Source organism: Bubalus kerabau, chromosome 9 (genome assembly GCF_029407905.1).
Source record: "Bubalus kerabau isolate K-KA32 ecotype Philippines breed swamp buffalo chromosome 9, PCC_UOA_SB_1v2, whole genome shotgun sequence".
NCBI lineage: Eukaryota > Metazoa > Chordata > Mammalia > Artiodactyla > Bovidae > Bubalus > Bubalus kerabau.
This window is the reverse complement of record NC_073632.1, coordinates 106,036,276-106,058,712: the sequence shown is the minus strand read 5'-3', so window position 1 is coordinate 106,058,712 and position 22,437 is coordinate 106,036,276. Positions and strand designations below refer to the sequence as shown.

Below are 22,437 nucleotides of genomic sequence, written 5' to 3'. Positions count from 1 at the left end.
ACGTGTTCCCTCCCTCCTGAACCTGCCTCCCATCTCCCATCTCCTCCCACCTGTTCACTCTGTTTGTGCCTCCATTGCTACCCTGCACATAGGTTCATCAGCACCATCTTTCTAGATTTCATAGGTATGTATTAATATACAATATTCATTTTCCTCTTTTTGACTTACTTCTCTGCGTATAATAGGTTCTAGCTTCATGTGTCTCATTAGAACTGACTCACATGCCTTCGTACCAGCCAGTGTCTGGAGAGCAACTCAAGGAGGCATCTGCTTGGTATACAGGTGTGCAAGAGGATAGCAGTTTCATGTTTTATTTATTCTCGGTGAAAGAATTGTTGCACGTGACATAAGATATCCAGATTATGAAATAGGAGCTGACATAAGTAACAATGTGTTGTATTTATATCTCAAATTTTAAACCTGAGGCTGGAAACTTAAGGAATTTATAGCAAGGTGTGAAACTGTTTCTCTCTGTGCCCATTGTTTAAAAAAATAAATATGAATGCCTGTCAGCTCTCATTCCTTCCTTGCTGTTGAAGAGGCTGACTAAATATTTCCTTCTGTCTGTGAAGTCACTCAAGTTCAGGCCTGTGCCCAAGCCTGAAAGGCCCAGTTTACTGAATGAGCCCAGGTGAGGAGCTCTTGGCTACATTGTATTACATGGCAATAGGGTGTCTCCTTGACACAGGGAGAAGCTTTTAGTATTCACAAATAAGCGGCCCCTGATCATGTTTCTCCCCTCAAGCTCATTTCTTACAGCTCTGCGGTAGGTGTGTGACTCTGTAAGGAAACACCTGTTGCTACTTCGCCTGCGAGAGATTATTCTGTTTTTCAAGACTTTTTTTTTGGTGGGGGGGGATTTCAAGTAGTCAGTAGTTCAAAACACGACCACTCTGGCTTTCCACTGATTCCAGGTATGCATTTTCTTTTGTTGTCTAATAGGCTTTTTAAAAGCCATGAGATAAAACACACTGGTTCCATTTCAGCTGACTACGGACTTCTTACAATCTCCAAGCAACGGGTGTGTTGTTTCGGTTGGTTCCTAGTTGTACAGTGGGCTGCTCTTAGTTGACACTGGGCTGAAACCCAGCAAGGGGCACACCCGCGTCTCTTTGGTTGTGAATGAGCAGTGCCAGGCCTGCTTGAGTTCCCCGCTGTGAGAAAGCACGGGTTAGAATGACAGCAGAGGAGGAATGGGTACAAGGGAAGGGGGGCAGGAGAAAGGGGAAGAGCAAGACAAGAAAAGGGAAGGGCAGAGGAGTGGCCGTCATCCGGAGGCCATCCCCTTCTTTCATTCATTCATTTATTTTAAACTTTTATATATTTTTAATTGGAGGATAATTGCTTGACAATATTGTGTTGGTTTCTGACATATATCAACATGAATCAGCCATATGTATACCTATGGTTAGGGCTTCCTTAGTAGCTCAGATTGGAAAGCATCTGCCTGCAATGCAGGAGATGTGGGTTCAATCCCTGAGTCAGGACGATTCCCTGGAGAAGGAAAGGGCAACCCACTCCAGCATTTTCGCCTGGAGAATTTCATGGACAGTGGAACCTGGTGAGCTACAATCCACAGGGTTGCAAAGAATCAGATATGACTGAGCAACTAACACACACACCTACACACATACACGTGGCAGAGCAGCAGTGGAGATACAACCGTAGAGAGTGGACGTGTGGGCAGGGACTGTTGTTGTTCAGTCGCTCAGTTGTATCCGACTCTTTATGACCCCATGGCGTGCAGTCCACCATGTTTCCCTGTTCTTCACCACGTCCTGGAGTTTGCTCAAACTCACGTCCATTGAGTCAGTGATGTGGATGCAACCATCTCGTCCTCTGCCATCCCCTTCTCCTCCTGCCTTCAATCTTTCCCAGCATCAGGGTCTTTTCCAGTGAATCAGTTCTTTGCATCAGGTGGTCAAAGTATTGGAGTTTCAGCTTCAGCATCGGTCCTTCCAACGAATATTCATGACTGATTTCCTTTAGTATTGACTGGTTTGATCTCAAGGGACTCTGAAGAGTCTTCTCCAACACCACAGTTTGAAAGCATCAATTTTTCCATGCTCAGCCTTTTTTGTGACCCAACTCTCACATCTGTACATGACTACCGGAAAAACCATAGCTTTGACTAAACAGACCTTTCTTGGCAAACTAATGTCTCTGCTTTTTAATACACTGTCTAGGTTTGTCATAGCTTTTCCTCCAAGCAGCAAGTGTCTTTTAATTTCATGGCTGCAGTCACTGTCCACATGGATTTTGGAGCCCAAGAAAATAAAGTCTGTCTCTATTTCTATTGTTTCCCCATCTATTTGCCATGAAGTGATGGGGCCAGATGCCATGATCTTAGTTTTTTGAAAGGACACTTGGGAGACATTTCTTGTAAAGTTTTCAATATAAAACAATTTTAACTTAGTTTTAGGCAAATAATTGTCTAGCTTGTTGTCCTTTGTATTTAGGAAAGTGTGATCTTGGACGAGTGGAAGACCCGAAAGAACTCAGCTGTGCAAACAGCACCGACCGGTTCTCACAGTGAACCCCTTTCTGCGCAGCTACGGGGAGCAGTCGGTTGGCTCTGTTTGGCCCCTCCCCTCCCTGCAGAGCTCCCTCTGTGCAGGTCCTAATGAGCAGTGAAATGGTCCCGGGCCTGCGGTGGGAGGCACATCCAGGGTGACAGGGCTGAGACCCACACCGGCTAATTAGTGTGCGGCTAATTGACCTTTCCCAGTAATTGTATTCCTCAGCCTTTGGCAACCAGAGAGGGGGGCCTTTCAATATCTCTGTGCAGCATCATATCTTTGATGATAATAAAAAGTAGCCGTAAGAAATGTGAAATGAATTCAAAGCATAAATCACAAAGTGCCTGTCTTTTCAAAGTCTTTATTTTTTTAAACGAAAGATCAAGTTGAAGGAACAGTTTTTACTCTCATGCCATTAATATAAATTGGCGTTTGTGTTCATTCATCACTATGGAGGTGACCGAGAACACAAGAGGGAGAAATCAGTGGGAATGATTTTTGGTTCTTCTGACTCCCACTGAATGCCCTAAGCTCATGCTGTCTTAAACCACAGTATCTCATTGTTCGCCATAGCCGTACAAAACATTTGTTAACCATTACATTAAAAAAAAAAAAACCCTTGAAATGCCTTCCTAAATAATTGCCATTTTTGTCTTCGACATAGAAAATACAGTACAGTGAAAGTGAAAGAAGTCGCTCAGTCGTGTCCGACTCTTTGCGACCCCGCGGACGGTAACCTACCAGGCTCCGCGGTCCGTGGGAGTTTCCAGGCAAGAATACTGGGGTGGGCTGCCATTTCCTTCTCCAGGGGATCTTCCCAACCCAGGGATCGAACCCGGGTCTCCTGCATTGCAGGAGCCACCAGGGAAGCCCCTGTGAAAGTATGATAGTGACAACGCAGCACTTGAGGGTGGGTAGAGGTGTCGTCGTTGTTACCAGTCTTGTTGTATTCTGTGTGGGTGTTCTGTAAATTTCCAAAGATGAGGGAGAATGGCAGTAGTGGGGGCGGTTTGAGAGAGCAGGGTCCTTGCTCTGTGGGAGAAGTGACAGACACACGAGCAGCTGTTTCTACCTGGTAGATATTCTAAAACTGAGACTTGACTCGTTGGTCTAGCTTCTGTCTTAGCAAATTAGCTGATGTCCAGATTTAATTCTACTGAATTTTAAAGCCTTGATTACTGTAGCTTTGTAGTATAGTCTGAAGTCAGGGAGCCCAGTTCCTCCATCTTCCTTTTTCTTTCCCGAGGTCGCTTGGGCTATTTGGGGTCTACTGTGTTTCCATACACAACATACAATTGTTTGTTCTACTTCTGTGAAAAATGCCGTTGGTAATTTGATAGGCATTGTATTGAATCTGTAAGGGCGCTTTGGGTAGTGTAGTCATTTTCATGATATTGATTCTTCCAATCCAAGAGCATGCTGTATCTCTCCATCTGTTTCTATTGTATTTGATTGCTTCTATCAGTATCTTACAGTTTTCTGAGTACAGGTTTTTGTCTTCTTAGGTAGGTTTATTCCTAACTCCTATGCATTTTATTCTTTTTGTTGTGATATTAAATAGAATTGGTCTCTCTTTCTCATCTTTTGTTGTTAGTATATCAGATTGTGAGAGATTCCCATGAGTTATTATTATTATTATTTTTTTTCCCCCTGCATCTTTCCCAGATTCATTGAGGAGCTCTCGTGGTTTTCTGGTAGCATCTTTAGGATTTTCTGTGTGTAGCATCATGTCATGCAAACACCAACAGTTTTACTTCTTTTCCAGTTTGGATTCTCTTTTTTTGTTTTCTTTTCTGATCGCCATGGCTAGGACACACAAAACTGTGTTGAATAAAGTGGCAAGAGTGTGCATGCTTGTTTTGTTCCTGGTCTCAGAGGGGATGCTTTCAGTTTTCCACCAGTGGAATGATGCTCGCTGTGGTTCATACAAATCAATATAAGTTGCAGGACATTTTTGTAGATGTTCACTGGTTTTAATTGTGAGATAGGATGAAATAGTGAAAGATCAGAATAGTGCTGGTAACCTCTCCTCTTACTTCATTGGCCTAGTGGTGTGATTGCTAGTGATTCCAGAGTATTTGTGGGGTCTACTGGAAATAAGTGTATTGTAAATTCTAGAGAAAATTGCCCTGTAATTGGTAATAACAAACTCGGTACTTTTTAAAACAGAAAGGGGGATAAAAAAATCAGAAAGGGGTGCTAGTAATAAATTTGATAATGATAAGGGCATGTCCTTTCTGGTCAGTCAGTTTTGAAACATACCGCTTTGTAGAACTGAAGACAAGTTCAGCTCCACCTGTGCTTCAATTCCTGCTCATTCTTGTGATTTTGTCTCCCTCACTCAGAGCTGTGACCTGGATCAGCAGAGCATCGTTCACATTGTGCTGAGACCGCGGAGAAAAGGCCCAGAAGGGCACAGCCCACGGCCCGCATGGGGGCGCTCTGACAGGGAGCCCCAGAGCCTGACTCGCGTGGACCTCAGCAGCTCGGTGCTCCCTGCCGACTCGGTGGGCCTGGCTGTTATACTGCAGGACGGCGAGGAGAGCGGCGCCTCATCAGCCCGCAGGCCAGGTAACTGATGCCTCTCTCCGCGGCTCGGGCAGGGTTCTGCGTGCTGAAGTCTCCGCAGAGCGCGGCCTCACTGTGTGTGTGAATACATAGATCACAACACGTTCTAAATCCTGGAAGGAGGCATGACTAGACAGAGAGTCCCTTGTCACTCTAAGATTTGAGGTGACGCATTTAACAAGAACAGCAAAGCAGAGCTCTCCAATTAAGAATTAACCTAAGGGATGAGAAAGGTGTTGGCCCGTAGCAATAGTCCTCTTTGGTTGTTTGGAGGTTCTGGGGGCAATGGGCTCGCGGGACGCCTTGTGCCGGGCTCACAGTATAGGCACTGTATGTCCCGCTCACTTGTGCCTTTCTCTCTTCTTCTGTTTATTTACTTACGATGCATTTTTATTGATTATGATTATGATTTTTTTTTTAAGTAGAAAGAGAACCTGTCAGAGGTAATTTTAGTCATTTTTCAGGTCATAAGAAAAAATGACAGTTTCAATCATATCCTTTTGTGATTAAAGAAGTTTTCCTTGTCTGCATTGTGCAGCCTATTTCAAAAGTTTGCTTTGGCAAGAATGACAGTCTCTTTATTATTTTGACAATATTCTATGTTTCCCTTCGTTTTTCCTCTCCAGTCTAAATAGTCAAAGGTGTAACAGGACTGTTTTTGAGTAGGTGACAGGAAACACGAGATAGTAACAGTCACTTTCCAGGGCAGCGGTTTATTTCCCTCCCACGTGGAGCGTCTGAAGACAGCAGCAGCCCTGGGCTGGGCTGACTTTCACGGGGTCAGAGACGTCTGGAACCAGCAAGGTGGACACCTCTTGCTAAAATTGCTGAGTAAAATTTAGTAAATATTTATAAAATCATAAATCAGATTTAAGAAAAAAACAAAAACAAAATTTTCCAGGGATAAGTGAATAAGTGGAAAAAACACAGCTGTCTTTGACTAGAGGAGTGGATAAACCAAGAATTTAAGTGCATGAGTCACCGTCCTGCTGAGCCTGAGGTGGTTGCGTTGGGCTTTTCTTCCTTCCCATGTACTGGGCATCAAGGAGACTGAAAAAAACAAATGGGGAACGAGGGGGAACGAGACCAGCCTAAACCTCTGCAACTTGCTTGTTGTCCAGAATAAGGAGTTAATATAAATACCAGACCCAAGCTTTGGGACTTCTGAGGTGCCAAGCAGGATGTGGACAAAGGCATTTCAGAGAGGGCTCAGAGGGCGTGGCATTGACACCTCCTGAGATAATCCAGCTCTGTTGAAGGAGTCCTCATGATACACATTATAAATCAAATAAAGGAATACTTTACTTTGAGTGGAGAAGAGCATATAAGGTAAGCCAGAAGATTGGTTCCCTAGAAAATCTGAGAAAATAAAAGAAAAGTTTGAAACAGAATACAAAACCAGTATGTTTAATGTTAATTAAGACATAAAATTAAAAAAAAATGGAAATCAAAACAGAAGACATAATAGAAAAAGGTAGTTATTGAATAGAATATAAATTTAACTATTAGAATTAAAAAAAAAATCCTCAGCAGACTGGTGAAAAGAGCAATTTATCAATGCCGAAGAGAGAATTAATGAATTGAAAGGTATATATGAGGGAATTTCCCACAGTGTGACACAGGTTAACATGTTTACAAAAAAAAAAAAGGTCTTAGAGATGAAGAGTTTGGAATTAGATGTCCTAACATATCTGATAGGAAATCTTTTTTTTCCCCCCTTTCTTTTTTCTTTCATACATTTTGAAAGTATGATAATACATTTACAGGAGACTTGAAAAATAAAGAACAAAGTTGCATATAGTTTCACTATGTATTACAATTATTTTTTTAAGTAGATAAATTAAGATTTTTAGTTGAGTTTCAATATCAAACTCCCCAAAACTGATATAATGAACAGAAAAGGAGAAGGCTACAGTAGAACTGAAAGTCAGTATGAACCAATTCAAAATCTTTAGATGAAAATTAAACCTTTACATGTATTACCTGAACATTAATAATAATATAAGTAGAATAATTGTCCTTTGTAAGTATTCAGATACTTTAGTGTTTCCTAACGTATGTGACTCTACTATGGGGTCACTGGTTATTTATCTGAAGATTTTAGAAGTTCAGTCTTGTTTGTTTATTTTATTATAAGATTGCCTCCAGTCTTCTTGAGAGTATTATTTTATGATTAATAAATTTGTAGTCATTGGCACCTTCCACTGGTTCTCTCTGTAGATCATACTTCTAGTGAACAAAATATTCTCTTTCTATCGTGACAGGTATACTATGGAAAGTTCAGGTATACTCAGAAAATTCTTCTAGATGTCTAATAGTCTACTTATATTTTAAGTGACATGTATAATCATTTCAGCCAACACAATCAGTCCAAGAAGCTGGTATAAATTTATGCTGTACAGTAGCAGTGTAAGAAGGGCCTGAAGGCTCCTGACTGTTTCTGGTGACAGACTTTTTCACCCTGACTTTCCACACAGCCCTCATGTAGTCTGACCTCTCATCGCCCTGTTTCTCATTTGCCCACTGACCAGTGGTGCCCTGTCAGCAGCTCGTGTTTTGCTGGCTAGGAACGCCCTTGGCACCGCTTGCTGGCACACCAGTTCGCCAGCATCCTCCTGTGTTTCTTCCTGCATCACCTCAGCTCAGGAGTGAGCTCTCCCGACACCTTTCCTGTGCTGTAGGGGAGGCAAAAGTTATGTTGCATGTGGTAAGGAACAGGCAGAATAAGGGGGGTTGTGCAGGTCAAATTAAGTTTTCAGCTGAAAACTTTCAACTGCATGGAGTGATCCCTTAACTTTCTGAAGTGGAATCATCTCCTTTTCAGAAGGCTCATTCCTCTCATTGTTTTCTGTTTTGCACTCTAGTTCCTGACGCGTGTCTCTATGAGGCCAGGGTCAGTTCAGTTCCGTTGCTCAATAGTGTCCGGCTCTTTGTGACCCCATGGACCGCAGCACGCCAGGCCTCCCTGTCCATCACCAACTCCTGGAGCTTGCTCAAACTCATGTATGTCAAGTCAGTGGTGTCATCCTACCATCTGATCGTCTGCGTCCCCTTTTCTCCTGCAAACTGACAAGCACTAGTGAGCACGTTTGTTCAATGCTTACTCCAGAGCCAGAGGGTCCAATTCGTTGGCCAAGAACGACTCAGAATCCTAGTGCTGGCACTCTGAGTACTGCTGCTGCTGCTGAGTCGCTTCAGTCGTGTCCGACCCTGTGCAACCCCATAGACGGCAGCCCACCAGGCTCCCCCGTCCCTGGGATTCTCCAGGCAAGAACACTGGAGCGGGTTGCCGTTTCCTTCTCCAATGCAGGAAAGTGAAAAGTGAACGTGAAGTCGCTCCGTCGTGTCCGACTCCTAGTGACCCCATGGACTGCAGCCCACCAGGCTCCCCCGTCCCTGGGATTCTCCAGGCAGGAGGACTGGAGTGGGTGCCCTCACCTTCTCCTCTGAGCAGTGCTGCCCTATAGCAAATGTTTCCCCACCTTTCAACTCTGAGTCCTACCTAGAGTCTTCAACTAGGTGGGGAAAAGGTTGGGAAAGACAGGTGGACCAATCACATCAACCCATAGTAAGCAGATGAGTCTCATAATTACCAGTTTTATATATGAAGCATCTACAGTGTATTTCCTTTGGAGAGAAAGAATAGAGAAAAGATCTCTGGTTAAAAAATGTTTGAAACCTTCTGCCTTTAGAAAGAAATATAAAAGAAATAAACTCAGTTTTCTGCGCATTTCCAGAGGGTATGAATTAGGCAAGGAAGAATTGAGGTGCCCACCAAACCTGAGAGGGCTCCAAAGGGCGGAGAATTGGGCTGCAGCTGCAAATGTCGATGCAACAAATAAGTGCAACTTGAGCGTGTCTTTCTGGTGAGAAAGACAATGGGTCGTTCTCGCTGGTGCGAATGCAGCATGGTATGGCCACTCTGCAAGACGGTTTGACAAATTCTCACTAAACAAGTAAACTACCCCGAAGTCCAGCCATTGTGCTCCATGGTGTTTACTCAGATGAGTTGAAAACATAGGTCCATACAATTATCTGCATATGTATGTTTATAGCAGCCTTATTCACAATTGCCCAAATTTGGGAGCAACTAAGATGTTCTTATACAAGTGAGTAGATAAAATATGGACTATAAAGACAATATTGTTTAGTGCTAAAAAGAAATAAGGGTTTCCCTGATGGCTCAGATGGTAGAGAATCTTCCTGCAATGAGGAGACCTGAGTTCTGATCCCTGGATCGGGAAGGACCCCTGGAGGAGGAAATGGCAACCCTCTCCAGTATTCTTGCCTGGGAAAGCCTATGGATAGAGGAGCCTGGCGGGCTACGAGCTATCAAGCTATGAAAAGACATGGAGGAGCCTTAAATGCATATAACTAAGTGAAAGAAATCAAACTGAGAAGACTATAAAACCCATAGAATATGCAACACTAAGAGTGAACCCTAATGTAAATGTTGGAATTTGAATCATAATGATGTGTCAGTGTACGTTGATTAGTTGTAACAAATGCCCTGCTCTGGTGAGGGATGCGGAGGGTAAGGCAAGCTGGGCTGTGTGCGGAAGGCGGTATATGGTAATTCTCTTTTTGATGTGCTTTTTGATCAGTTTTTCTTTGAACCTGGGCTTCCCAGGTGGTGCTCCTGGTAAAGAGTCCACCTGCCAATGGAGGAGACACAAGAGGTGTGGGTTCAGCCCCCCGGAGCAAGACATGGCAACCTGCTCCACAATTCTTGCCTGGAAGATTCCATGGGCCTAGGAGCCTGTCAGGCTGCAAAGAGTCGGACATACAGAGTAACTGAGCACAGCACATATAAACACAGCTCTGAACCTAAAATTGCTCTGAGAAATGAAGTCTATTAAAAATAATTTAAATTGCTTTTAAGACTTGAACCTTGGGCCCATACTATAGATACATCACGATTATTAGAAAATAATAGTAAATAATAGTAATTTTTTGCCAGTGGTCGAATGTTGTACGAGATGAAAATTATTCTGAGATTGTGAATTAGTTAGGAGTTGCCACATACAAATCAATTAGGGTAAACTCCTAATGAAATAAAGTGATAAACTTCAGACTTAATTCTCGTTTTATCCAAAACTCAAGTCTCAAATACTTGAAAATATGTATTGTACATACCAGAGGCTGTGAATTCCTTGTGCATCAGGCAACCTTAAATCTCCCCTGAAACAACAAAATTTTGGCAGTCATACTTGATTCTGCCAGGCATTTGATTTTTTTCTGCAACATAGAAAATTTTACTATTATATGCTGTTTCAATATTATACATGAAAACATAAAATGATATTGCAGTGTTGTGGGAATTTTGCCAACCTGACATTTGGGGTGGGTTTTTGAGGTAAGGAAAATAGTCCTGTGGTCCTTTCCCAGAAGTATGAGCACCATTCCTAAAAGCAGAATGAGTTGCTCTTTCCTTTTTATTGTACTTTATATATACAGTTAGCCCTCCACACCTCTGGGTTCCACATCTGCAGATTCAACCAACTAGGGATGAAAAAATTTAGAAATAAAAAAGTTCCATAAAGTCCCCAAAAGCAAAACTTGTATATGGTATAATCACCTAGCAACTATTTACATAGGATTTACATTGTATTTACAATGATTTACATAGTATTTACATTGTGTTAGATGTTATAAGTTGGAGAAGGCAATGGCACCCCACTCCAGTACTCTTGTCTGGAGAGTCCCATGGACAGAGGAGCCTGGTGGGCTGCAGTCCATGGGGTCACTAAGAGTTGGACACAACTGAGCGACTTCACTCTCACTTTTCACTTTCATGCATTGGAGAAGGACATGGCAACCCACTCCAGTGTTCTTGCCTGGAGAATCCCAGGGACGGGGGAGCCTGGTGGGCTGCCGTCTGTGGGGTTGCACAGAGTCAGACATGACTGAAGTGACTTAGCAGCAGCAGCAGCAGCAGATGTTATAAGTAATCTGTTGTTCTTGTTCAGTTGCCAAGTAGCATCCCACCAGGCTTCCCTGTCCTTCACTATCTCCCAGAGTTTTCTCAAACTCAGGTCTGGATATGTTTTAACATACATGGGAGAATAAGTGCAGGTTATAGGCAAAAAGTACACCATTTTGTATAGGGGACCTGAGCATCCCCAGATTTTGATGTCTGGTGGGTTCCTGGAACCAACACCTCATGGGCACTGAGGGATGACGTACTGCCGTGTAATTAATTACTTGTCACATTTTTGCATCAGATACAAATATCTCTCTTACACTTCCTACCTTCACTCCCTGGAGTATGGCTGGTCCTGGTCACAATTCTATCTCATCACATATGGTAGGGTTATATGATGAATACATGCATGTAGACAGTATGGTTCGAGAAGGAAATGGCAACCCACTCCAGTATTCTTGCCTAGATAATCCTGTGGACAGAAGAGCCTGGTGGGCTGCTGTCCATAGGGTTGCACACAGTCGGATACAACTGAATCGACTTAGCATGCATGCATGCATTGGAGAAGGAAGTGTCAACCCACTCCAGTATTCTTGCCTGGACAATCCCAGGGACAGTGGAGCCTAGTAGGCTGCCGTCTGTGGGGTTGCACAGAGTCGGGCATGACTGAAGTGACTTAGCAGCAGCAGCAGATAGCATGGTGTGACCTGCCATGGAGTATTCAGAGCACCTATCACAGTCTAAGCCTCAGAAGTCAATAAAGGCAAGGTTAGATTATCAAGCACTCCATACAGATGAGTATATGTGTCAGCCAATTGGTGTTGTTCAGTCTCGTCCACCTCTTTGCAATTCATGACACATTTTTTTTTTCTTTAAATACAAAAGAGATATGCAGTCCAGTAAAGTGGAGAAGGCAATGGCAACCCTCTCCAGTACTCTTGCCTGGAAAATCCCATGGACGGAGGGGCCTGGTAGGCTGCAGTCCATGGGGTCGCTAGGAGTCGGACACGACTGAACGACTTCCCTTTCACTTTTCAGTTTCATGCATTGGAGAAGGAAATGGCAACCCACCCCAGTGTTCTTGCCTGGAGAATCCCAGGGATGGGGAGCCTGGTAGGCTGCTGTCTATGGGGTCGCACAGAGTTGGATACGACTGAAGCGACTTAGCAACAGCAGCAGCAAAGCTGGATTGGAGTGCCTAGTGTCTGAGTGACAAAGAATACGCCAAAGAGGAAACCCTAGATGCTTACATGGGTGAGCCATTGACCTCAGCGTGTCTCCATGCGGGCTGGGAGGGTTGAGCTCTCTGCCTCAAATAGGGAGGACGCCTGGAGGCCGGCCTTCTCACCCTGCACTTTCTTCCCACCAGCGGGGGCACACCTGAGTCTGCGGAAGTGTTCTGGGTTGATGTTGTCCCTTGTAGAACATGAGCAGTTAGAAATGAGCCATAGGGGAGAGTGGTGGGAAGTGGCGATTTTGAAGTTGTGAAGGTTCGGCACGATATGTGCTGGGACCTTGGGCCATTTTCAATTTTTCTGAAGTCCTCTCTGCAGAGTAGTAGTTTGATTAAAAGTGGGAGGAGAGTTACACCCCAGACTCAGTGAGGACCAACGTGACTGTGTGCTCCTCCGTGCACGGCCTCTAGGGGGTGCGGGGCCTGGGGCCTTAGTGCCCCCTTCTTGCTCTTGGAGCTCCGAGGACTTTCAGAGGACGCTGCCCAGTGCCAGGATGGTCAGATTTGCACTTGACAAGAGAGAGGGAGCCAAGGCAGCGCATTTTCAGCTGGTGAAGTCTGCCTTGGGACTCATTGGAGCATTCTAATTAATCCAGACTGTGCCAGAAATGCAGGCAGGCGGCTGGATTCATTTTGTGTGTGTGTGTGATTTGGTTAGAAAGAAGATAAAGAAAAAATTAAAAATTAAGTGATAAAAATTGACTGCTTATAATAAACTCATTTAAAACTTACTAAATTTTGTGAAACATTTATTGAAGGTCTTGGTTTGTACGACCGGGAGCTTCCAAAAATTTTAAACCTAATTCAGAAATGTTTGTTCCAACTAAGGAAATTAGCTTTTTATTCTGTATTAGGGAATAGCCAGTTAACAAACCATGTTGTGATAGAGTCAGGTGAACAGAGAAGGGCCTCAGCCATACATATACATGTATCCATTCTCCACCAAACCCCGCTCCCATCCAGGCTGCCACATAAATAGGACAAAGTTCCCTGTGTTTTTTATAACGGAAACGGAAACCCTCACGACAAGTAAACAAACCATCATGACCTTCTTTTTTCATTCACTGCAGAGCTGTGAAGGTATCACCTAAAGGTGATAGAATGAAGCCCAAACATACACTCTGTAAATCTATTGAACGTAATTACTTTTGCAAGTGATACTCCTGAATGTCTGTATGGTCATGAAAGTTCTTCCTCAATCCCCAAAGATTAAATTGAATTTAACACCTCTGGTGTTAGAGGTGTGTTATTACACCCCGATTCTTTGACAGGCCATGCTCTGCCTTCTCTGTGAAGGGCAATTAAACTAACCAGAATATTCAGTCCATCTTCAGGAAAGAATACTCTGGTAGGTTGACCTTCCCCAGGGGATCTTTCTGACCCAGGGATCGAACCTGTGTCTCCTGCATTGCAGACAGATTCTTTAGAACTGAGCCACCAGGGAAGCCATTCAGTCCATCAGTGGAGTTGTAATTTGCTTGGGAACCAAATGGCCAATTGTCTGGCTGGTGGATTAAGTGAAAATCCTCAGCCTGGGAGGCTTCATGTATCCTGAGTGTTTACCACACTGCCCGTTTCTTGGTAGCAGGCCCTTAATAAATATTTGTTGTGGTTGAAAAATACTCTAGAAAAGGGGACGGGTGTTTGCTTCCAGTCCTTGAACCGTGCGCAGTACCCCAGGGAGCAATGTCTGTGACCCAGATACGAAGCTCCGTGGCAAAGAGCCCAGGCTCTGAAGCCAGGCTGACTGAGCCCCATCTTGGCTCTGCTACCTACCAGCTCTGTGACCTTGGAGAGTTTACTTTTCGCTGCTCGAAGTAGGGCCTGTGAACCAGCAGCATCAGCATCGCTTGGGAGTTTGTCAAAAAGGCAGAACCTCAGGCCCCATCCCAGACCTGCTGAATCGGAATCTGCTGCTTAATAAGGTCCACAGGTCAATTCCACACATTAAGGTTTGAGACACGCTGGGCCTCGGTTTCCCCATTTATAATACAGAGACTGATGAGTTACCTACCTCATAGATTCGACCCTGGCTGGTTCATGACCAGTGCTTCAACCAGAGCCTGGCATATACTGAGCACTTAATAACTTTTAGCCATTTTTTATTACTCTTTCCCTTTTTAGCTCACACGATCAAAAGGCCTGATATTGGCCCTGAAACTAAAATCAATCTAAATTTATAGATCCAGGGCTACCGCATCAATTTATTAAAAAAAAAAATGAAACAAACTTAGGTCCGTCCCTCATTTCATATTTTGGAGACTTCCTATTCATGACTACTTTCTTTCTGCTTATTCTGCTTTTGAAGTGGGGCTTTTTATTTTCCTTCGCTTATTTATTTGTGACTGTTGTCACTTCTACCACAGGATTAGGAGCAAATTAGAACAGTGAGTGTTCTAGGGTAATGAGGAATCACAAAACTTCTCTGGCTGTTCTCTTAGGCGTCTACGCTTTTGTTGCCTTTCGGCTTTCGGTCATGTACAGTGTTGTTGGGTTGTCTCCTCATGTTTCAGTAGACAATGCACTACTCCTTTTAGAATATTCCATCAGAAACTGCAAATAATTTTTGGCTCTTGACAATCTGTATTTCATTATTGGGAACAACATGGACAGGAATGAAGTTTCAATAAGGGAAAAAAAGGAAAGGGATGATGCTGTTTTAACTTTTTTCTCTTGGGACTTGCTCAGAGGACCCCTTGGCTCCTTTCAGTATTTTGAAAGAGCAGATTAGCTGGGGATGAGTCACAGATGTGGACCACAGGGGACCCTGTCAACCTGGCCCTGACACCAGCGATGGATGAGAGCAGTATGGGGACAAATTAGTGTTGCGCTTAATGACGCTGCAGAGCTCAGGTTCTAAGTCAGCAAGTAGACGATGCACACGGACTCGGGTTTGATCAGATGGGGCACCTGTTTCAGACCAGAGTCACGGTGTGAATCACGGCACTGGGCACTGAGTGCTGTTGATATCTCTCTTTTTGATATTTGCACGCGTGCGTGCTCATTTGCTCAGTCGTTGCCAACTCTTTGCGACCGCATGGACTGTAGTCTGCCAAGCTCCTCTGTCCATGGGAGTTTTTAGGCAAGAATTCTGGAGTAGCTTGCCATTTCCTTCTCCAGGACATCCTCCCAACCCAGGGATCAAACCTTTGTCACTTACGTCTGCTGCATTGACAGGCAGATTCTTTACCACTGGGCCACCTGGGACGCCTTTTGTTGTTTTTGTGAATCTAATATGTCGATCTCTGTGCTGTGCTGTGCCTAGTCTCTCAGTTGTGTACGACTCTCTGAGACCCCATGACTGTAGCCCATCAGGTTCCTCTGTCCATGGGGATTCTCCAGGCAAGAATTCTGGACTGGGTTTTCTCGCCCTCCTCCAGGGGATCTTCCCATCCCAGGGGTAGAACCCAGGTCTCCTGCATTTCAGGCGGATTCTTTACCATCTGAGCTTTCAGAGACTCCCAAGAATCCTGGAGTGGGTAGCCTCTCCCGTCTCCTGGTGATCTTCCTGACCAGGATCTCCTGCATTGCAGGCAGATTCTTTACCAGCTGAGCTACCAGGGAAGCCCGTGTGGAGCCTTATATGGGCCTGATAGTATTCACTCTTACATAGCTTCAAGAAAAAAAGTTGTATACATTTTCATGATGTTCTGCCTTTCAAAGGCTAGACACTTTTCACAAACCCACTGACAAACCAAGGCAAGCATTTTAACCTAGAAAGATGGCTTAGGCAAGTGTGATTTGCCAGCCTTCAAGGATTGCTACTGTTTGCCAGGCAATTTCTTTATTGTCACAAAGAATAGAAAGACACAGCTTAGTAAGTGATTTTTCTGCCTGAAGAGCTATTTGTAAACCTGCTTGTTGTGTGGATTTCTGATGCCAATATGAAGATTTTGGTGATAAAAGCCAGCCAGAATTCTTTGATTTGTCGCTGATGGCTGTGATGACACCTTTCTTTAAAAATTGTTGAATCATTTGAAAATATTATTTTACTGCATTAACTCCCATGGTGACATGACTGAAATTTTGGTGGTATCTCATATGTTAAACAAATAAATGCAATCTTAGGAAAAGATGGACCAAGAGTACTAGGAACTAGAATTTTTTTCTAAGGGAGCATAATACAACTTGACCATATATGAAAGTGATAAAGATTATTATGAGGTATTTAATGCTTTCATACTGCTGGCATAGCCGCTGTATCTTAGATGTATCACCTTATTCTGGTGAAGGTATAACCATAGCTCTGGTTCCTTTGCTTAATCTAATCTCTTGGTGCCAATAAGAAATATTGCACATCTTCAAAGAGAGTAATTTAGGGATGCTGCATGTAGGGCACATTTCTATCACTTGCTTCATATTACCACAAATCTTTTGTTACCTTTCATTTACATAACAATCCAGTATTTTTCATGACTGTTATTTTTCTGTCTTATGTTTATCCTTTTCAAGGGTATCTTTTTCCTTTGGAATTCATGGCAAATCATTTTCTTGTTTGTGTGAAGAAATGTGCTCTTTTAACATAGTTAATTTACTAGATTTACAGTATACAATTAGGACCATAAACAGCGGAGTGGCTCACACAGGTTGTACAAGCCCCGCTGGAAAGTAAACTTCAAGAGACGAGATTTCATCTCTTCCATGGTGTGTGTATTCCCTAACCCGGAGCTTAGCAGGTAGTAGATGCTTAAAAATATGTTACATGAATAAAGTCAGCATTCCTTCGTTCATCTGTTGATGCACTTTGAGACTAGAGAATATAATTCATCTGGGTCAAAGATTCTAAATTGTGGGAAGAGTATAGATTTCTGAAGCAAGATCCAGTTTTTCTGTCATAGACAAACAGCTATCTTAATCATTGCAATCAACATTACAAGGGACTCGGACTTGAAAATCCTGTACACAAATAGTTGAATCTTATTCCCAAGTGCTCCACCTCACGTGTGCGCACAAGCAGTATGATACACCTTCTTCTATTCCACACTGCAGTGATGTCATTTAGTGCCATCTCTAAATCACAGTATCCAACACGTTGCTTGTTTTTCCCATACATTAATATTCAAGTTACGGCAGTCTTAATTAAATGCTAAGTTTTCTTCCCCTTCATGCATTCCTGTACTATTTACTATTATTATTTACTTTTGTATAAATTTTTCAAAGTAGCAATAAAGAAAAGCCCCTTCTAGCATTAGTGTGTGTGTATGTGTGTGTGTGTAATGAAGAAATGTTTGGTTGAGATTGCTGGATTAGATAGCACACTGGCTAATAAACGTTCCTCTGTGGAGTTATCTATTACACTGGACAGCAATTATGACCATGTGAATGGGACTCTGTTTTCCGGGTACCAAACTCGTTTTCTCTGATGGCCCTGTAGGTGTTGGCTATAAGTATAAAACCAGTTATCATCCCTTAATTGTGTGCTGTCATGCCATAGTGTGATGAAGTGGAAATTCTTCTCAAACAACATTCGCAGTGCATACCCTTTGTTACACAGTCAGTTTGCACAATTATATCCTGGTAAGTTGAGAACAAATTTTTACCAAACCTATGCAAATAACTGTGTTGCCAAGGAAAGTAAAGAGGTTCAGGAAACGTATTTTTTTCCTGAAACTTGTGAACCAGTGAAAATCAGACACTATTTATAAATGTTTCAGTTCAGTAAACAAAGTCATAGTCTACTAAGTTAAAAGTGAGGTAAATGAAGAAGAAAAGGATCTTAATATATCCATTAAAAAAGAATTGTAAAAGCAACACAAGTAACATTAACAACATGTAGCCCTAAGTAAATGTTTGAAATAACAAAAATTGACATTAAATTTACATAAATCAAATATATAAGCAATATATATCATATAGAACTTAAGAACCATAAGTATATGAACTTAAAATTATACCTAGGTATCAATGCTTTTGTATTCAGCCTAAATAGAAGTTATCCAACTACCTAAATATTATTCATTAAATAGTATGATTTAATATTAATCTAGGTTTTTAAGTTATATAAGGATCTAAGAACTTATATTTTGGGTGAGACACTATAAAATATAATTGTTATAAAACACTTGTCGGAATCATGACCCAACCTAGTCAAATTCAAATGCATAAAAGTATATTTTTAATAAACTTATATATCATGTAATGTTAAATTAATCAATAAATCCTTATGAGAAGTGTAGGGCATTCAGATTAACTACTCAAGACCTAACTTTTTATAAAATATAAAAATCTTATCCCATATTTCAAGCTGATATATCTAAGAATAGAGATGTTTTTCTTAAATCCAAATTATTAAAACAATCCACATGTTCACAGACCCACCTTAACTGTGTGAACTTGAATTCTTCAGCGATTCCTCAGCTAGTATTTCCTGCTGTTGTTGTTGTTTAGTTGCTACATTGTATCAGACACTTTGTGACCCCATGGACTGTAGCCCACCAGGATCCTCTGGTCCATGGGATTTGCCAGGCAAGAATACTGCAGTGGGTTGCCATATCCTTCTCCAGGGGATCTTCCAGACCCAGGGATAGAATCTGCATTGGCAGGTGGATTCTTTACCACTGAGCCTCCAGGGAAGCCCAGTATTTTCTATAAGAAGGGTTTTTTCTTTTTAATGTCTAGCACATTCAAAGTATTCAAAGTTCATTTTCTTTTCTTTTTGTGAATATTGTGAATATTTCATTTGTATAGGTACTTGCATCCTTAAACGAACCAGATACAAACATCTGTAATTCATGAGACATAATGATTTATTAATCACATTTGGTGGCAGGCAAACATCCCACACCTGACAAGCGGCAGAGAGCTCTCCGAATCACAGATATGTGGACACACAGCCCTCAAGAGGACTCGTCGTTTCAATCCGACAACTTTAGTGACAGGCTGAAAGTAATCACAGAACCATGCAACTTACCAGTCCGCATTTCAGAGACCTCGTTTCTTTCCCAGCAAGTGAAAAGTTTTTAATTGATTTAAGGTCACAGGTAGGAAAATAAGCAAAAAAAAGAGACCTGAGGTGGCTCAGTGGTAAAGAATCCGCCTGCAATGCAAGAGCCACAGGAGACGTGGGTTCAATCCCTGGGTTGGGAAGATACCCTGGAGGAGAAAATGGCAACCCATTCTGGTATTCATGCCTTAAAAAATTCCCATGGACAGAGGAGCTTAGTGGGCTACAGTCCATGGGGTCGCAAAGGGGACACAACTTAGAGACTAAGCAAAGTTCTTTTTCTACCTACCAATATATATATATGGTATGTGTATATATATATATATATATATACACATATATATATATAATTTAATGGGCTTTCCAGGTGGTTGAGTGGTAAAGAACCGACCTGCAATGCAGGAGATGCAGCTTTGATCCCTGGGTTGGGTAGATCCCCTGGAGGAGGGTATGGCAACCCACTCCAGTATTCTTGCCTGGGAAAACCCATGGACAGAGGAAACTGGCAGTCTGCATTCCATGGGGTTGCAGAGTCAGACACAACTGAAGTGAGTTAGTAGCAACACTCAACAGGGGAGAGTTAATTCCATCTTCATACGTTGTGAGTCAGACTGTAAAACCATTTCACATTCACTGTGACCTGCAAGGAGTGAATAAACCAGCAGCATGAAATTGGCAGAAAGCGGGAAACCCAGAGTAACAGGGCTGGTAGAGTTAACATTGCTTTTTACTCAAGATACTCCTTAGGAACCGAGAAAAGATGTGCCTTGGCTTTATAGTCCATGAAGTCTCTGGTAGGGCAGTTTACTTGAGTCCTCTAAAGTTGCCAAAGTTTGATTTTCAAATAGGTAAAACTATGACTGTCCTGCCAATATTAAATGAACAGATGTCAACATTTTGATTATTTAATAGGGAAACAGGTAACTGTATAAATTGTTTCAAAGAATTTAGAGTGGTGGTGGTTGTTCAGTCACTAAGTCATGTCTGACTGCCACCCCTACAGAATGCAGAATGGCAGGTTTTCTTGTCCTTCACTATCTCCCGGAGTTTGTTCGGACTCATGTCCATTGAGTCAGTCATGCCAGCCAACCATCTCATCCTCTGATACCCTGTTCTTCTGCCCTGAATCTTTCCCGGCATCAGGGACTTTTCCAATGAGTTAGCGGTTTGCATCAGATGACCAAAATACTGGAGTTTCAGCTTCAGCATCAGTCCTTCCAATGAATATTCAGGGTTAATTTCACTTAGGATTGACTGGTGTGATCTCCTTGCTGTCCAAGGGACTCTCAAAAATCTCCAGCAACACAACTGGAAGGCATCAGTTTTTTGGCACTCAGCCTTGTTTATGATCCAACTCTCACATCCGTACATGACTACTAGAAAAACCATAGCTCTCACTATATGGACATTTGTTGGCAAAGGGATGTCTTTGCTTTTTGATACACTGTCTAGATTTCTCATAGCGTTCCTTCCTAGGAGCACGCATACTTTAATCTTGTGGCTGCAGTCACCTTCCACAGTGGTTTTGGAGCCCAAGAAAATAAAATCTGTCACTGTTTCCACTTTTCCCCCATCTGTTTGCCATGAAGTGATGGGACTGGATGCCATGATTTTTGTTATTTGAATGCTGAGTTTTAAGCTAGCTTTCTCACTCTCTCCTTTCACTCTCTTCATGAAGTTCTTTAGTTTCTCTTCATGAAGTTCTTTAGTTTCTCTTCATTTTCTGCCATTAGAGTGGTCTAATCTGCATAACTGAGGTTGGTGATATTTCTCCCAGCAATCCTAGAGATTTTAGGTAGATAGAATAAGATTGCTTGGTTAGATACAAAATTTGTTAAGTTCTTGCTGGGCAATAGATAACCTTTGAGTCCATCTGTTCCACGAGATAGAAATTCTTTGCATCTCTAATGGAAATAAACTCCCATCCGTACAATGTTGTAAAATAATCCAAGGAATAGATCTACATAGCACTTAAGAAACAAAAATAATCTCTTTGACCTAATTCCAAGTTTCGTATATATATATTTTTGAATATTGAGAAAGTGAAACTAAAGCATTTCTATTTAATGTGTGAATTGTTACAGAGAATGGTATTTCTTCCCACAAAACATTGCCCTAAATCCATTGGAGAGACATGTTGTTTTTAACTCTAAATAGAATAACTATTATTTTTCTAATGCTTAATTTATGAAACTTTTACATGTATGTCATCTTACTTGATTTTTACTTGGAATATAATTATTATTCTGTCTTTTACACAAAATCTAAGAGTAGAGAGAAAATGTTTTGTCCAAGATCCATTTTTAAAACTTGTTGAAACTAAGATTTGAACCAAAATCTTTTGGTTCAAAATTCCATTGTCTTTGAATTTGATCCAGGTGTTCATGAGTACTTGATTTGGCCTGGTTTGTAAAATTAACACTAATGGTATACATTTTGACACAACAGCCAGCCTATCCTGAAACCTTCAATGAATATCTCCATTTTTATAAGATAGCTGAGTAATGGTTTCCCGTGTTAAGGATGTCTACTTTTCACAGATTTGCCTTTGACATGAACACATGTATCAGTTGACAGGAAATGCATAACAGCCACAGGAAAACCACTTTTCAGTATTTTTTGAGTTAATGAGAAACTTTATAATATGCATTTGTCAAGGAGTTATATCATTGTTTCTCTCTTTTTTTGTTCAAACACAATTTTATGAACTGTGTTTTCAAACCATTTTAGACATGTTTCTAAAACTTTTTTTTTTTTCTGTCAAATTAGTTCCAGATCATGAAAGAACATGTTGTATAACTCCATCTCTGTACTTTAACACAGTATGAGATTGCTCTTGCCCAGGCCTGAACCATACCTGGCTTCTTAGTCATCACCTCTTTGAGAATAGCATCACAATGTGATCAGTGACCCATTCAAACCGGCCTCCTGGATTTAAAGAACACTCATTTTATAGAATATAAACCTCTGTGGGCACACAGCGACGGAACCAGCCATAACAGAATGCCAGTCCAGCAAGCAGTTACTGTTGTTTTCAGGCTTCCCTAGAATATTGGATGCCAAATGTATACCACACAAGTATTTCTAAGAGCAACTGTTTTTCTTCAGTGTTGCTTTGATTTACAATAATTGGTCCAAAGGGAGCTATCTGGTTATAAGTGTTTTTACTCAGCTGTTTGACAGTCATTACCCATAACTACAAATTATTGATGGATTGATAATGGAATATATTCATGAATTATGTTCACAG

General features: G+C 41.9%; 1 protein-coding gene across 7 annotated transcripts in view; it reads left to right on the top strand.

Annotated features, from left to right (window-relative positions):
- PRKN (parkin RBR E3 ubiquitin protein ligase) overlaps nucleotides 1-22,437 on the top strand; it is a 1,201,168-nt gene that overhangs the window by 358,506 nt on the left and 820,225 nt on the right. For all 7 annotated transcript variants that reach the window (XM_055536152.1, XM_055536157.1, XM_055536158.1 and 4 more), the window contains one exon: nucleotides 4,865-5,090. In XM_055536152.1, coding sequence (XP_055392127.1) covers nucleotides 4,865-5,090 — 226 coding nt within the window. The remainder of the gene's footprint in view (nucleotides 1-4,864; nucleotides 5,091-22,437) is intronic.